The sequence below is a fragment of the Lutjanus erythropterus genome, chromosome 3 (genome assembly GCF_056507025.1).
Source record: "Lutjanus erythropterus isolate fLutEry1 chromosome 3, fLutEry1.hap2, whole genome shotgun sequence".
Classification (NCBI taxonomy): domain Eukaryota; kingdom Metazoa; phylum Chordata; class Actinopteri; order Lutjaniformes; family Lutjanidae; genus Lutjanus; species Lutjanus erythropterus.
The window spans coordinates 29839995-29854671 of record NC_139319.1 but is presented as its reverse complement, the minus strand read 5'-3'; the positions used below and the strand labels follow the sequence as shown (position 1 = coordinate 29854671).

At 39.5% G+C, this 14677-nt stretch overlaps 1 protein-coding gene across 24 annotated transcripts in view; it reads right to left on the bottom strand.

Moving 5' to 3' along the window:
- Window positions 1-231: 231 nt before the first annotated feature.
- The window catches only part of rims1b (regulating synaptic membrane exocytosis 1b), a 100918-nt gene continuing 86472 nt past the window's right edge, over window positions 232-14677 (bottom strand). For 19 of the 24 annotated variants that reach the window (XM_084715737.1, XM_084715744.1, XM_084715743.1 and 16 more), the window contains 7 exons: window positions 14464-14616; window positions 10098-10312; window positions 6743-6887; window positions 5860-5972; window positions 4240-4341; window positions 3926-4065; window positions 232-3003 (listed from right to left, as the gene is read on the bottom strand). In XM_084715737.1, coding sequence (XP_084571863.1) covers window positions 2785-3003; window positions 3926-4065; window positions 4240-4341; window positions 5860-5972; window positions 6743-6887; window positions 10098-10312; window positions 14464-14616 — 1087 coding nt within the window. In that variant the 3' untranslated portion in view covers window positions 232-2784. Of the gene's footprint in view, window positions 3004-3925; window positions 4066-4239; window positions 4342-5859; window positions 5973-6742; window positions 6888-10097; window positions 10313-10729; window positions 11227-14463; window positions 14617-14677 lie in introns of those variants that run through there. The other 5 variants (XM_084715747.1, XM_084715762.1, XM_084715760.1 and 2 more) reach the window with 3 other exon arrangements.

The following is a 14677-nucleotide window of genomic DNA, read 5'->3' as shown; positions in this document are numbered from 1 at the left end:
TCAACCATCCAGTGACACACTGGTAATGTGCTGCAGAAATCTGGTCAAACTACTTTTTGTATTTATCGTTTCAGTTTAATGCGAAGGACTGGCTGAGGACATTTATAAGACAGGAAAATATTAACTTTCCCACGAACATGGCAGCAGATCCTATCTTGAAATATGTTTTTCACTTTGACCTTTTGGCATCGTGCCAAAGGCTGAGAGAATAACATACTGAAATGAAAGCTGTTTTCTTCCACACATTCTTTTTATTTGTAAATAATAAAAATGAACTTTTTTTAAATATAAAACATACACATCATTTGAGCCACATCTGTTATACAAACAAGAAATGTTGCAGTGAATGCTTTACTTTTTTCTAATTTTCTTTTTGTTTCAGTGGAACACAGAAGTTGTAAACAATCAGCAATTTTTTTTTTTCCTGTTAATACTGACAAAGAAAAGAAAAGAAAACCAGCTTCACCGGACGATGAAAAGAAAAGTCAACTCCTCTGAAGTGGGACTTAACATGGTCGGGGTTCAGACGTTGGGTTTTAAGCACAAAGAAGTGTTCGTATGACGACTTTTAGAGTAGTGGTACACCTGTAGTCGGCCAGTTTGTGACCCAAGTCGTGTCGTCCCACCTCATGGTCTCTAATGACATATTAATTGCTCCTCATTATATATGACTTGGCCCCTTTGCAAATATCACTGAACCCAATGAAAACCCAGTGGATGGCTGTAGAGTATTTACAGTGTATGACTCTCTGTGCATCTGCATTTATTCTTTATATAACTTAACAGTTCATGTGTTAGCATATCTGAAATCATTATGTTGAAACATAATTCATATTTCCATATAGGTGGATCTGATTTGTACATATTTATTCATACATCATCTCAGCCCCTTTGGAGGTATACTATGATGTGGAGTAACAGTAAGAGGGGCTGTGAGGTCTGCTCAGTACGACTGTACAGTACAGTACATCTTCCAGAGGGTCGAGGAAAGACATCAACGTAATCTTGGGATTTAGTTTGAGAGACATTCAGCACCGGACTGAGGGACGTGGAATAGACTGCAGTTGAGTTCAAATGTCTTTGCGTAATGGGAATGGCTTCGGTTTCTTGGTTTTATCTCTTTAATATTCAAGTACGAGCAAACTGTACAACTGCATGCAACATACAAGCGGCCCTACAGTATGTGGAACTAACACACGTATCTAGTTCAGTATCTTTTTTTTTCTGTATCTGTTTCGTTTTACAAAAAATGTGCATGCAGCTTGGAACAGGTTCCAAAGTCATGCTGGCCCCGCCTTTTTCCCCCAGTGGGAGGAGTCTATGGGCCGAACAGAGGATGAGCATTGGTGTTGGTGTCCCGACGGATCAGTCTGATTGGTTTACTTTCACATTCACAGAGATGCACAAGGGAAACTGTGAGCGATTTGTCGTCTTTTCTGTTTGTTTGTCTGTTTCCTAATATCTAGACAAAGAAATGAACGGAAACCAGTGACGGGATCTTTTTTTCTTTTTTTTTTTTAACTACATATTTTTTTCAAAAAGTTAAACTTTTTGTTGTAAAAAAATCAAGCTCTTGTGCTTGTGTTTTAAATTTCAAAAGAATGTAAACTAAGGGTTGGATAGAAACCTGAAACGTGCTGGGGTGAGGGAATGTACTCCCCAAAAAATGTGAAAAATTAGACACTCCTATCTTGCTCTTGCGTAGGTGAACAAAGATTTACTTTTTTTAAACTTTTTTTTTTTTTACAGTGATGTTGTACCCTTGTGATATTTCAAAGTGACATAAATTTTATTTATTGGTCAACCTCCTGGGAGGCCTAATATACATCTATACAAAGACAACTGGCCTGGACATTTGCCAGCGGTGGAACAAGGAAAACAACGCTGCACGCTAATCTCACTGTCAAGTGTAAAAATCGAAGCTGTGTCATCATCACTACCAGCCCCGCCCCCCCTGCATAACACTTGCAGACATTTAATAATTTTTATATCCTTTTTTATCTCTTGTGTTTTGTTTTTTCTCTCCATGCACACACCAGACTGACAACATTATCATGAGCATTTTACGCACTGTAAAAACATCTTTGTGCCAGTAGTAACAAAGGGAAAGAAATGAACGACAAAGCAAACACGCTAAAACAGTGTGGCTTCAGAGCAGCCATGGTAAACATATTGAAAAGAGGATTTCGAGAGAGAGAGGGACCAGTGATGTGGCTCCAAGGTCTAGGCACCAGAAGAAGGCCCTGTGCTTCCAGACTGAATACCCACACGAGAGCACCCTGCCTGGGGCGGCAGGAGTGCCGGCAGTCTTTTGGGGTTCTGGAGGAGGCCACTACAGAGAGGACTGCGCCACCTGCAGGCGTGGAGGGTGATTACCTCTGTCTCGAGTCCATACATTCCGATGCTTACGTACATTTCTTTGCTATTATTGATTCAGTTAAAAACCACCCTGCTTCATATGATTCTCTGACACTTTTTTCATCTCCCGTCTCGAGAGTTACTGCTCGTTGTCTGTTGGCAGCCCTGCGTCTTCAGCATACACAGAGAAAAACTATGAGATTATTCTTCGAATGGATATGAAACACTGAAATGTGGCGCTCCCTACAACAGACAAAATTAACCGTGACAGAAGTGATTGTCAGATCTCAACAAAGCTTTCTTGTTGTGTGACTGTTTCTGATTGTTGTTGTTCTACATTGCCGCCATCTATTTTTTTTTGTTTGTTTGTTTCTCTCTACAGAGTGATTTTAGTTACTCGTCAAGCGGTGTAGAGCTGTTGGTCCACTAGGATCGGACCCCGGGAGGTCCGGAGGAACTATCGAGCGACGACTGAGAAGCCCGCCGCGTCAGGGAGGCAAGTGTCGGATCCACCAAAGAGGACGGTGGGAATAACTTGTACCAGCCAATGACTGTGCTTGATAAGTCCAGTTCCTCCAACAGGATTTGTGCAACTCCCATGAAGCTTTTATGGTCCATGCGGCCGTAGTCGCCCCACACAATCACCTGGAGGAAAAATAATTTTCTGTCAAATTACACAGCAGTCTAAAACATATTTTATCAGTATCCATTAGGGCAGCTCTTTACAATAAGACTACCCTTATAAATCATTTACAACTGGTTTATAATTAGGTCATTAAGTAAAGGGATAATGTACAGTGGGCAGGTCATTATTGTTCAGGACTGAAGTGGTTTACAGAAATAAGAGACCTTGCTGTAACTGAAGATGAGATGAGCCCATTTGAAGAGCACCTTCATGTCGTGTTCACAGCATCATGAACTGGAAGTTTTCCGTTAGCTCCAAGTTCACAACATTCTGTTCATGACTTCTGTGTTGTAATTGCGAGTTCACAATTTCCCTTTTAACGCAACATATGATCAGAACTGTGCTAATGGTAGCCTCCTGCTTTTTATATCGATGATCTGCTATACTGAAATAATAGACCTTATAATGGTGTAACTGACCAGTCAGAACTGAGTATCTAACAAAGCCATGTAAGGTTGCAAATCATGAATAAACAATTATAACTAAGTTATAACATAGTTTTAATACTCAGACTCACTATTTGGCAAGATCCAATTACTTCTTACTACTAATAAATCTTACTAATGAGTTACAAACATTTACAGCTGGCATAAAGGAGCCATATTGTAAATTGTAAAATGGCACACGCTGTAAATATGAAGGTAAAGAATATTGAAAAAAGCCTCAGTGTATGAATACTGATCATTTATTTATATGTTAATTTGATGGAGATGACAAAGTAGCCTCAGTAATCAATGAGATTTGAGGCATAACAGCACAGATAAATGTGGGAATCAATAGGTCTGTTGCTCTTTTTATCTAATGAGTTGTAACAACTTACAATTGAATTTGGAAAGAAAAACATTTAACTTTGTGATGAAGAGGAATGTATCTTGGGCTCACCTGTAAGACTTTACCCTGTGGGCTTTCCTCGAATAGCAGTGCTTGCTGGTACAGTGGATCAAGTGTTTTCCGTGCAATCTTGGTTTTCTTTTTGGCTACGTACGCTCCATTATTCAGCAGATAGACCTTGACATATGGAGCTGAGGGCAGAAACAAAACAATAAAAAAGCCATTAGTGAGGAGCACAGCCACTCGCCAATATAATCTAGATCAGATCTCACAGCTGATTATATCTTCATGGGAGGGATAATACATGTGAAGAGTGTATGAGTGATGCCTTGAGTGGGGGAGGGATTAGTTGGTCAGGTTCTCACCAGGGAGGGATTTGGATCCTGGCTTTTGTACAAGTCCTCGAGCTCTGATGACTTCTACCTCCAGCTGACCCTTTTTCTCCATCATACCGATCTGGATGTCACCTGGGAAACAGAAAAGTGAAAAGATGATTGGTTTAGTACGACAGGAAGAGATCGATGACAGCGTGTACTGCAGCAGAGCTTTCTAACTCTGAAAAAATAAGGCACAGGAGTTTCACTACACAGTCAGCTCATACAAATATATATTATGGGTGTGAACAGTGAACGTTTCTTTTTATAGATATCCCCCAAATATTTCTCTAAATCCATTAAATCCCCTGGAAATCCTTTCTGTGCTAAGACATGTATGTTTATTAAAGTGTGTGGTGGACGTTTGACATTAGATATGTAGTGTGTTAGAGTCTGTGCATTCTGAGAGAAATGTTTAAAAAAAGGAAGAAAATAACATCCCAATGATGGTTTATTAAAAAATATTTGGTGGCAGTAACTTATATTTCTCTGTCACAGTTTACCTTGTGGCTTCGCCAATAGTATTACATTTTTAACTTAAAGGAAAAATATGGAAGAACTTGTGTTCAAAGTGTTCAAAAATGCGTACTGCCAACTAGCAATTTGGAGGCATAGATTAAATTGGTTGAATCTCTATTTAATATAAGATTTATGGTTGGAGCGAGTTGTTTATCCTCACCCTCTCCTCCCAGACTGAAGCTCAAGCAAGTTACATGCAGGCTGCAGTGACAGAACCTCCACAAGAGCAAGACGAGCTCAACATTATAACTTGACAATAACAAGCAACGATAAGCCCTACACTGTAAGTTGATCAGCTGTTTTCAACTGTTAATTGTCTGTCAATCTTAAATTAAGCCCGTAAGAAAAAGCCCACTGCTCTGAAAACACACACTCTGGATTTAGAGTTCAGTGACTTTCTGCCTCATTGCCTTCTACACTCCATTAACATTTTGCTCATTTTAAAGGCTATAAACATCTGCTCCCTCTAAAAGATTATTAATGATTTGTTACAACTCATAAACAGACACTTACTCAGCAAAATTTAGCATTAATTTGGACTCGGATTAACATAAAACAGGCAAACAAAAACAGTTGTTCTGGCCTGGAATGGAAACTTAAGAGGAAAACATCCTGACTGGAAGGTTGTTGTTGGAGAAGGGAGTATTTTAATTTGATGACATATCACAGCCATCCTATGATTTAGTACAGCAAATATATCACGGATTTATCCTTTAACATTATATCATACAGCATCGCACAGTAGTATAAATTGTCCAACTGGATCAGTGGTTTCAAAATAAATATTAAAAAACAATAAATGAGATGTGATTGACTGGTGCCCTGCCAAGGGAGTAGCCCCTCACCAAATGCTACGCTCTAAAGGTACAGCTAGAGGATGGATGTATTGACAACAAAAGAAAATTAAGAATAAAATAAAAGCTATGACAATTTTAAATGTATACTTTATTACAAACACAAGTACATAAGTAACTAGTAATTATGAAAAAAAAAAGAAAAACCAAACAAACAAACCAAAAAGATAAATAAACAGGGTCAGCTTTAAACTGAGATGGAAGTCAGAAGAGAGAATCAGTATCAGCGGCATCTTACCTATGGCAGGAGTAGCCAGTGTTTGCCTTCCCACTAACTGAGCAGGTCCCAGTCCATCCAGGAAGTCACTGAACTGACTGCTGGCACCCAGATTCACTGCAGAGAAGATCAGGCTAACGCAGAAAACACATAAACACGAGTCAATTACAACAACACGACCAGAATCAACATACAGAAAAGTGATTCTTTACAGGACAACGTCAGTGGTTTCCTCGCTCCTACATTACTCTTGGTGGAATCTGCACGCAGTCAGCATACTTTAAGATTCCAGAGCGTATTTTGCTGCCTTCAGGAGAGCCTATTTGCAGCCAATCATTATATACAGCATGAAAAAACATCTTGAAAATTGCCCAGGCGAGATAATCCATCACGGAAAACACCAGGCCGTAATTTGATTCAGTCAAAGTTTGTGTTTTATCATCGCCTCACTGAGCCTAGTGTGCTCATTATACTGTATTACACTCTGCTTACTGTCAGTCACCTGACACATACATGCAGAAATGGCAGTGTACGCCTGGATATAATCCCTCAGAACATGTTGGTATACAAACTCCACTGTCATATCCACGTCATTTTATTAATGGTGCTTTAGTTTGGGGACAGCAGTTAATTTCAAGCTACAGTAGTTTTAACACTGTCAAATTTATCATTTGAAACTGATGAAATATAAAGTATATACACACACACACACACACACACACACACACACACACACACACACACACACACACACACACACACATACACACACACACACAAATATACACATATAAACAAAAATAAATGGACTATCATTCAGCATTCTCAAACAGAGTCTCTAAAGATGTAGAGGGTGTGGTAGATGGTTGGTAGAAAGTGATCAGGAACAGTGTGGTTTACTGACTTCCCCTCAGAGTTGTAGCTGTTCATGCTGCCGTTGTTAGACTCTCTGCTGGGCTGCCGGCTCATGTTCCTGGTCAGCTCAACTGCCATGCCGGTCTCTGTGCTCCTCTGAATAGGTGCACCCTTCTCCTTCTTACTCTTTCCCTCTGTATGAAAGATGACAGATAGGAAAATCAAAGTATTGTAGCCATTTTTTTTTTCACCTTTATTTACCCAGAAAAAAAAAATGCTGATGTGCTCTTTTTGCCCTGTGTCATGCTGATTCAGTTTACAGTCACAGTGCAGCTTTAATGAAATGAGCTGTCTGCACACTGGCACATAGCAAAACATGGTAATCTACTGTTGTCCATTGAGGTACGGGTGATTTTTTTCTGTCCTTATTTGTTAAAGAACAGCTCTGACATTTTCATCATCTGTACTTTGATTCCCAAACTTCCCCGTTTTTTCAGTAGCATTTTGCTTCCTGTAGCCTTTTTTCAAATAAAGCATGTCTCCTTGTTGTAATAAACAGACGTTTACTGAGAACAAAGAACATGTGCAGAGCAGAGGAATAGGCTAACAATTATTTGTCAATCTGGCAGTCAAAGTACAGTAAATAAATGTGGCAGCTTCTCGAGACCAAGACACTCTTGTCTATTTACCCAGTTAGCCCCAACGTCCTAGTAACAACCCCACCTACATTTAAGAGTACTATCTGTTGTGAACGTGCAAAACAGATCTAGAGTTTCGGTACATGGAGCAGGTTAGGTTTGGATTCCTTTTATTTACTTTCTTGCCAACAGATAGATGCAAAGACGACCTATATGACCATACATCCCATGATGTGACTAAAAAAGCATTAGTTAGACCCTTCTTAGCCGCTTGGTAAATTCTCACAACATTCTACCTCCAGATTACAACTCAGGTCTCAGGTTAGCCTCCAGTCACAAACCAAGATAACACCGACGACATCATCAAGGTTTCTTTTTTTTTTGTGATCAAATCTTTGTAAAACTCCTCCAGAGCAACAGAAGACATGACCGAACTGTTTTCACAGGCTGAACAACACTAAAGTAAAGCTGGTGGAGTTCCCCTTTCAGCCATTGCTACCCTACAAAATGTTTCTTTTAGTTTGAAAAGAGTAAGAACATATCAGGATTGCAGATTTAACCCATGCTGTGGCCAGGAAACCAAAAAACATGACACATCAGCAGTCCAACTTCCAGAGCACATTTATGAATGGGGTGAACCCTTTTTCATATGAAACAATTTACTACAGAGAAAAATATCTCAAGATAGGTCACAGATCCAGTTAAGGATTCTGCGATGCCTCTGTCTGATGCCCGGCCAAAGTCCCACCCATGTCCTGCTGAATCTGGTAATTAGTAGTAAACAGGAAATTGTTGGGCAGAAAAATGACCCAAACAACACTGTGTGGTATCTGGGACCGGGGTGCGTCCACCATCTGACTCATATTATTGGCACGTATGGTGCAAAGAGAAAAATGTAGCTGCATTTCTGAGCCTACCATCATCCCTTGTATACATTCTGAGTATTAGATCTGGTTTTACATTACTAGTGGGTGAGAAGGTCAACAGCACTCAAACAGCGGACCAATGTAAAACCTGCCATAAAAAGTTATGTCATCATTATCTTGTAATAAAATCACATAAAACATAAAAAAAATAAAGTCTCTCTTACCTGCTTTAACTGTCTCCCATCATGAACAGGAAGGGTTTTCAAATTAAAGTTGATCTCTGGACTATCTCTACTTCCTCTCTCTCCTCTCTACATCAGAGACCCCCCTTAGGCCCAGTGTTGTCTAATAGCTTTTTATGTCCACTACAAAGAGAGGGGGGGTCAGTGTTTGGCTTTCATCATGAGTCTTTATGCCCCCCTCCCTGTGGTAAAAGTGCATGCTGAACCAGACAGAGTGTGTTGTGTGACTGGGAGCCGAGCTGCGAGGGGCTCTCAGTCGGCCACGATGTCCTGAAAGGCCCAAAACATATTTGTTTGTTTGTCTTTATAAAGAGCACCGGGGCAGCAGAGGTTTGTCTTCTATGGAACAAAAGGACACTTGCAATTTGTGGTGGTTCAGTAGAGTCTGCTCCTCCGGACAAATGTTTGTCTTGATGTGAAATATGGTCTCATAATTTTGTGAATTAGTGCAGGTTCTGAGACAAATTCCATGTTGTGTACTTTAAGTTAATGTTTTTGGATGTGAACATAGCATGGTGTCAGTCAGCTCTACTGAAAGTTACACTAACAGTAATAATATTAACTTAATTAATATAATAATATTTAGAATCTATCATCTTTTGGGGATTTACATTCCACACAATATATACAGATATACAGTCCACACTTAATAGGGATGCACTGATACCACTCTTTTCAGACTGAGTGTAAATACAACTACTTGCATCTGAGAATACCGATACGAGTACTTAATAATGCCATTACAGTTCTTACAATAACTTTAAAAACCTGTTGTATTTTCATCAGATGTTCCTCAATTTGTAAATGGAACAAATTGTTGCTCTTGCTAGTGTAATCATATTTACTATACACGCTCCAATTTTGGGTTATTTGTAGTAAGTTACTTTACTGAATTTGTGTCCCTTATCAAGCTGTGCAGTTTACTGTGGACATGATATTTTTTAGTATAATGATTACACAACATTACACAACTTGCAGAATTTACTCTTACAAATTGTGTTACATATGGTAATTATTTAATCATTCACAACATTTTAACTAGTATTTTAATAACAGATTTACATATGTAGTATTTTAATTTCTTCTTCATGTTCCTCTTGCCTACGAGCTAATTAGTTCCTACCTGCCATTGTTTAGGGGGGACAGGTATGAGTACTTTAAGTAGTTTATTACCAAGAAAAGAGGGTTACAGACTGGTGGCAGCTGTGTTTTTTCTTCGTCTTCGGATTAGTTAGTTGAGACATTCAACTAGTTTACACCTGCAAGGATTTATTGGACAGCGTCTGGCTGCGGTCTACAGGTGTGCTCTGTGTGTTTATTTCAGTTTTACATGGATTTACATGCAATTTTATAGACAATTTCCGAAGTAGCTGTGGTCAGTGGTGGATGATGTTGAGGACAGCGAGTCTATCGCTGATAAAGACGGCGTGACCAAGAAAGGAGGGCAAGCATCAACAAAGTTCTTGAACTCTGCATCATGTTGGATCTTTGGATATTTGCTTGTGTCAAGCAACGTGATATCGGGTGTGTGGTATCAGACTAGTTTTATGAGTACGAGGACGAGTACGTGAGAACAGTATCGGGCCGATACCCGATGCTGATATCGGTACCGGTTCATCCCTACCACTTAATGTTTAAGGGTTGCCATGGTAACTCACCCGGGCCGCTGATCTGTGAAGTGCTGCGGCTGCGGCGGTTCCCAACGATAGCCACAACCCGCGCGCTGAGGCTGGAGCGTCTCTTCTTGCTGCCGCCGCCCACCGTGCCCAGCGCTGTGTCTGATTGGCTGCCGTCGGTGCGCTCCTGGGTATAGATCTCTCCGCTCACACTGGAGCTCTTCAGCATGCTGCGGCCCACAGTTCGTATCTGCCGACTGGAGAGAGGAGACACTGAGTTATGCTGTGATCGGGTGTGATAGAGAGGGGATGTTATGAGGTTTCTATACTGTACTTTCATCAATACCAAAGAAGATACATGCTAGTTTTTTTGCACATGTTTAGTTCATGGCTGTCTAATTTTACTTTATTCATTAAAGAAGGAAAAAACAATTTTATATGAACAAAAATGCTTTACATGTATTATTCAATTAAGAAAATGTACAATTTGTAATTTTTCTTTCATATCATCAATTTTTTTTTCAAGGTATTATCAAACCTTGAGTTTTTGATATTGTTACATCCTTATTTTTACAGTGTGGTATTAGTACTTTTTATTAATCTGAATACTTCCTGCACCACTGACAGCATCTTAATAAAACAACAGATGAGTAAACATCTGGGATCCCAAATACAGGGAATGATGAAACATTGATGTTTGGTATAACATAACTAACATCCTGGTTAACAAGGGATCAAATAAGACTAAAATAAAATGTTCTCAGACCAAAGCTGACAGTCATATCATGTATTCAAATTCATTCTTCTCAAACGAGCCACTACACGCGGGCAGAAGCTGCCCAGTGCTCGATGCTGCCTCCTTGGGGTGCGGAGGAGCCGCCGCATGTCCATCCCCTCAGAGGGGGTCAGAGTGCTGCAGGAGATCCCAGCTATGCTGCCCCTATCACCCATAGTCTCCACTCCCACTGGGCCCCTGACAGCCAAAGTCCAGTGGGAAACCGGGGAGTTACTGGGAATAGGGAGGGTGGTTTGAGGCCTCTCCTCCACCCCCTGCAGGGGGGTTAGGGAAGGACGTGCAGCAGAAGGAGAGGATGGGAGGGGAGGGTCCAAGTGTGGAGGATCACAGAGAGGGTCCTGACAGTCACAGCACAGGATGCATGCAAGGAGGGATCTGAGACATGCAGAGGGAATTGCACAAACATAAACACACAAAAAGACAAGCACAGACACACACAGGCATAGAAAACAGGGGCCAAATATAACAAAAATGACAAAGACTCACACATGATATACATTCATGTACAGTTTGTGATATATTTGGAAAATGTGATGAGCATTGTTCACATTTGTTATACATTTTATAGACAAAAAGATTAATCATGCAAATAATCCGCAGATTAATGGATGACAAAAAAAATGTTGCAGCCCTAGTACATATATATCTCAGCAGAAAAATGCATCTTTTTGTGTGGTTTTATTCTGAAATGTCAACATTTTGAGACATAAAATTTCACCAAACAACAAGTGATACTAATTATGCAATGAAAGACAGGAAGTCTGAAGATTACCAATGAATTATTTGAAATTGATGAGGAGCTGTATATCAAACATACATGTGTGTCAAGCATGGGGAAAGACTGAAGAACAGAGGTACTAAAGATGTAAGGAGGGTTTGATGTATTTCTGTTCCTCTGTATGTTTTCTGTCACATCCATACCCTATTATCAAAGTGACGTGAAGCAGATGTGAGACTATCCACTAAATACAGATGTTAATATCCCACTCTGAGTGAAAACTGACCTCTACATCTCTAGATGACTAATTCTTACCCCATCTCTCTAAAAACTGACCCCTTGTCCAAATTATGGATGAGCTAGATTATAGCCAGGCCTTCAAAAAATCACTGAGCAACTATTATTCACTTACACTTCAATTAATTTAATTTTTTTTTTGTTTCCAAAACTCAAAGATTTTTTTTAAAAAAGAAAAGCAAATAATTGCCCCAAAGGATTATCGGTTGGGGAGCTTTTTTTTTTTTTTTGAAAACGTTTGAGTTTGAGTGAAGACAGTTGCCTTGAAATTATGAGTTTTATCAAAGTTTTTTTTTTTTTTTTTTACAGTAAATGGATAGTAAAGAATAGAAATGCCATCATGAGCTTTTCTTTACTTGATCATTTAAATGTGTTCCTGTATATGCATATATCTGTAACTTTTGGCTACATTTTTCAGTGGGCAGGGCAGTTTTTCATGGTTTGGGCCACAACCTTGCTTCCAATTATGGGATATCTTAATGCTACAGCATACAGTGATATTTGAAACAACTGTCTGCTTCCAGCTTCGTGGCAGCAGTTTGGGGAAGCCTCCTGTGTATAAATCCTGGTCCATAAAGAAATGGTTTTCCCAGTTTGCTGTGAAATGACTTGACTGACCTGCACAGAGCACTGGCTTCACACCCATCCAATATTTAGAATATTTTCATATGTCATTATACAGTATTAAACTGTTGTGTTGCTCCTTCCAAAGCCACCAGACTCATTTGGAAAAAGAACCCACAGTCACACAATAACACAAACAAACTAACTAACAGCTTGAGGTAGAAGTGACCAATTGTTTTGAAATACAACATTCACTTTTGGGTGAAACAATTTATGAGTGTATCATTCATAAGAACCACATGTAGGTGACAAGTTTGACTGTCCATGATTCATGATGTTCATGATTGTTTTATATATAAATAAACAACAAAATCTCTAGACTCAAGTGAGAACCAACTGTTTCATGCTCTATCTCCTCTTTCCTCTCTTTTCTCACCTCTGACTGTAGAAAGTGTGTCAGAGGCCGTGCGGAGGTGCTTTTATACCACTCTATTTGGATTGATCTGTGATAAGGCCATATAGAACAGGCCCTCTCCTCCTCCTCCTCCTCCTCCTCCTCCCAGACCTCAATACATTAACCAGCTAATAAGCTGCACCACCTGGCCCACTGAGGACCACTGGGATAGGGTCGTTTGTCCCTGTCAGCACACTGCTACTGGTCAGCCAAGGATGTGTGTGTGTGTGTGTGTGTGCGTGTGTGTGTGTGTGTGTGTGTGTGCGTGTGCGTGTGTGTGTGTGTGTGCATTTGTATGGGCATGTGTGGGAACATGGAGAGAATATAGGAATTTTTTGTGAGATTTTATTTGTATGCACTTTTTAATTATTTATTTCAACTCAGTTGGACTTGATGTTTTTTGCAAGTGTTTTAGTTTAGGTATTTTTCTTAATCATATTTTTATATTTTTGTTTGCAATGTTTTGACTGTCTTCTTTTTTTAAATTTACATTATTTGTTTTACTACATTCCTTAATATAAAGTTGGAACGACATCAGATTTGTCAGAAGTTTGTTCTTATTTTATACTACATCAACAAAAAGACAAAGCTGAAAATAATGCAGATTTTAATTTAAGTATTGTTAGCGTTTCGATTCAGTGTAGAAAAATGTCTTTTTGGAGACAGCTGGTATAATAATATCTAATTTGACAGATTATGTCAAAGCATTTAATTTGAATCCCTGACCAAAATATTATATAAAAGCAAATGTCTATCTAAAAAATAAAAAAATAAATGAACATTTGAAGAGTCAGAACTGTTGTTTGTTTTTGTTGTAATAGTGATGTCAGTTCGATTTGGTTCAGTCAGAGACGGAATAATAAATCATCCATCTCTGCTCCATATGTCTTAGCCTTCCTTTCTTACCCTCAGGTGTGCCTAAACTACAGGTCATATGGTCTTCTTTTTAAAATACAAATAAAAATGTGAAATAATCTGTTATCTTGAGAGAATAAAGATAAATGGGTAACAACTCACAGGCTGAGGAGGACTCCTCATGAAGAGTAAACTAATCTTTATGTGTAATGGTAGAATGCCCCTTTAATCATAAACTACAATATGTTGGTACTGCAGGTCTAAGATCACTTCTGGTAAGATAGTGAGAAGTAATGTTTTGGAAGGTCTGAATGTGTGCAGCACAAAATAAGACACTGGGTCAAAAATGTAATCAAATTCCTGTGTGATTAAGCTAACTGCATCTCAAAAATAAGCCGAGACAATATCCTTCCGCTGGAAGATTCAAGTTCAACTCCATGTTCCCTCTGTTTAAGTGTCCTTGAGCAGGGTGCTGTATCCCTACAGGTTTGAGCTGACCTCCCTTTAGAGGTTGCAAGCCAAAGGAAAAGAACTTCCCTGCAGTGATCAATAAGGAATTGTCTGTAATTGCTACCATTAAAAAGTTACCATAGTGTTCTGTAGTCTTAAACGAATGGGGATTCAGGGATTCTATCTTGAGGGATCCCGAGTCGGTTGTACAGTGAGAAGATGGATCGTCTGCCATCATCACTGAATTCACCATTTGGGATGTATTGATCTTTACCTGGACTCCCTCGTGTCTCCAGCTACAGTGTGTCGCCTGCGTTTCAACTCCTCAGAGAAACGTCTCTTTCCTGCCGCCTTCCTCCTGTCCTCCTCTCCGTTCATCCCCCATGAGATCCTCCTGTCCTTCTTCTCCTCCTCTAATGACTTGGATCTGAGTTCAGTTTGTTTGGATTTCCACCATTCATCGTATTTACCCATATGTTTGTGTGTGT